The 2,326-nt window shown below is 59.3% G+C and overlaps 1 protein-coding gene across 1 annotated transcript in view; it reads left to right on the forward strand.

Moving 5' to 3' along the window:
• The first annotated feature begins 2,101 nt into the window (after positions 1–2,101).
• The window catches only part of Tubgcp3 (tubulin gamma complex associated protein 3), a 55,417-nt gene continuing 55,192 nt past the window's right edge, over positions 2,102–2,326 (forward strand). The window contains exon 1 of the mRNA XM_004631165.2: positions 2,102–2,254. Coding sequence (XP_004631222.1) covers positions 2,179–2,254 — 76 coding nt within the window. The 5' untranslated portion in view covers positions 2,102–2,178. The remainder of the gene's footprint in view (positions 2,255–2,326) is intronic.

Raw genomic sequence — 2,326 nt, forward strand, 5'->3', positions numbered from 1 at the left:
AGAGAGACAGGATTTGTTTATGTAGCCCAAGCTGGTCTTGAACTCACAATGATCTTCCTGCCTCTGCCTCCCAAGTGCTCAGATTACAGGCATGGCATCACCAAGCCCGGTGGGTTGCTATAGTTTTCTGAATTGACCCTTTCATTATTATGAAAGGTCTTTATCTCTGGTGAGAATCATTGTCATGCTTCATTTTCTTCAATTTTTTTTTTTTTTTCCTTTGGTTGCAGAACTAGGGATTGAACTCAGGGCTTTGCGCTTGGCTTATTTTACTGAGCTATCTCCCCAGGCCCAATTTTCTCCAATTTTAATGTGCCCCTTCAACTTTATTAAACCTGGTAATTTTCATGCAATGGAACTATGGTATGTGCTGTTGGAAGGTGTAGAGAGTACCATGAACAAAAGACACCAACAAGGCTGGACAGGAGAGTGGGTCACCAGGCAGTGGACACATAAACATCAAATATCCAACAAATGATGAGGGCCAGGACAAGAATTTTGACTTAAAAGTGTTGAAAACCAAATTCCACGAGTTTCCAAGTGGCTGAGTGCCAAGGTGTGGGTGCCTTTTTCTGGGTTCACCTTCCTTCTTTCTCTTACTGGAAGGCGTCTTGGTTATGCACATGTCATTAGGCTCAGTTTTTAACGAAATCCCTTCTGACAGCTTTCATTGGGAAGGCCTTGTGCACTCTGGCTTGCACAGCTGCTAGCAGGGTTGGGTTTCGGGGGCTGCAGAGGGAGTGTTCATCTGCCTTTTGATTATTTGAATCCTTCAGAATTCCACTTTAACTTAGGGGTGATGAGCACAGCCATTCTGTTGGTTCCTGGAATCAAGGGGAGGCGAGTTTTTGTGGGCAGAGGAACTGGGCAAGCTCTGCGTGTTGTTTCGGGGATGCTTTATCCAAAGGCCTTCCCCAAGCCTCCCAGTCCCCCTTCTTCTCAGCTAATGCCTGCCTAATAAAAGGCAGGGCTGTGTGCTCAGCCCGCTTCACTCCTTATCATGGTCCCCCTGGATTTGGGTCTGGTCTCAGCCCACTCTAGGGCATGAATGACAGACACTTTCTGGGCTGCCTCCGGAGCTCGCAGGCTCTGGGATCACGGCTGGAGCTTGAAGCAAAAGTCCCCATAATGAACATCTTGCTACCCTCTACTTAATCTTCCAAAGTCTCGCCACCGGGCAGGGCTGCGTACTCAGCAGTCATGCCTGCGATGGACCGCGCTGGAGCTGCGAAGGCCAGGGATTACCACTGCCTCCTTTAAGGTGTCAGCACCTGAGCTTCCCGTGTAAGCAATGCCAGGGGTCACTGCTCCTGCCAAACACTGCGGGAGGGCCGGGTGGGCGAAGCTGGAACCATCCGGGGCTCGGCAGAGTGCTGCGATGAGGGTGGCGCGAGCAGTGGGCAGGGCACTCCCAGCACAGACGGTCACCCGGACGAAGAGGTGGTGGTGGCGGCGGTGGCAGCCGCACTCTGTTCAGCACCTTCCGAGGGGGCAGTACGCGGGAAGAGGGCTGGCACCCCAACGCGCACTGCGCCCGGGACCCTGCTGCAGGCAGGCTAGGCCACCTCGCAGGCAGTGCCACGCTGAAGACGTGCTGTCCCCTCTGCGCACGCCTCTTCGCCGCCCGCCCCCGCCGGGAGGCTGCGGCCCGCATATCCGTCACGTGTGTGCCCGCCCCGACCTTCCGCGTCTGGGCGGCCCGGCTCACCCCGCTCCGCTGCAGGTGGCAGGCTGCTGGTCGAGGTCTGCGCAGACCGGGCGGCTCCGTCCACGCGCCTGCCCTGGTCCTGACGACGTCCTGGCGGCCTGGCTCGCGGAGCTAGAGGCCGGGCAGCCTGGGCGTGAGCGCACCGCTGCGAGGCAGGTGTCTCCCGTGCCACTGTCACAAACCTGACCCGCTTCGCGCTCCTTACACAGATTCGCCATCAAAACCGTGAATGCAGCAGGTGCCATTTAAAAACTGCACCCAGGCGGAGGCTGCTCCGCGCCGCCGAGGGCGGCGGCGGGCCGGACGCGGACGCCGCGCATGCGCGTGGCGCGGGGCCTTGTGGGAAGCGCGCGGCGCGGGGCCTTGTGGGAAGCGCGCGCTTCCGCAGCTTCCACGAGCATGGCGGCGCCGTAGTCCGGGTCCGGGAGCGGCGGACGCGGGCGGGACGCTGCTCGCAACCGTGGGCTGCGATGGCGACCCCCGACCAGAAGTCGCCCAACGTTCTGCTGCAGAACCTGTGCTGCCGGATCCTGGGCAGGAGCGAAGGTGCGCGCGGCCGGAGGCCCGCCCGGGCGGCGTGAGCCTGAGGCGGCGGGCACAGGGCGCGGGGCGCGGGCG

This window comes from Octodon degus, unplaced genomic scaffold (assembly GCF_000260255.1).
Source record: "Octodon degus isolate 3935 unplaced genomic scaffold, OctDeg1.0 scaffold00039, whole genome shotgun sequence".
NCBI lineage: Eukaryota > Metazoa > Chordata > Mammalia > Rodentia > Octodontidae > Octodon > Octodon degus.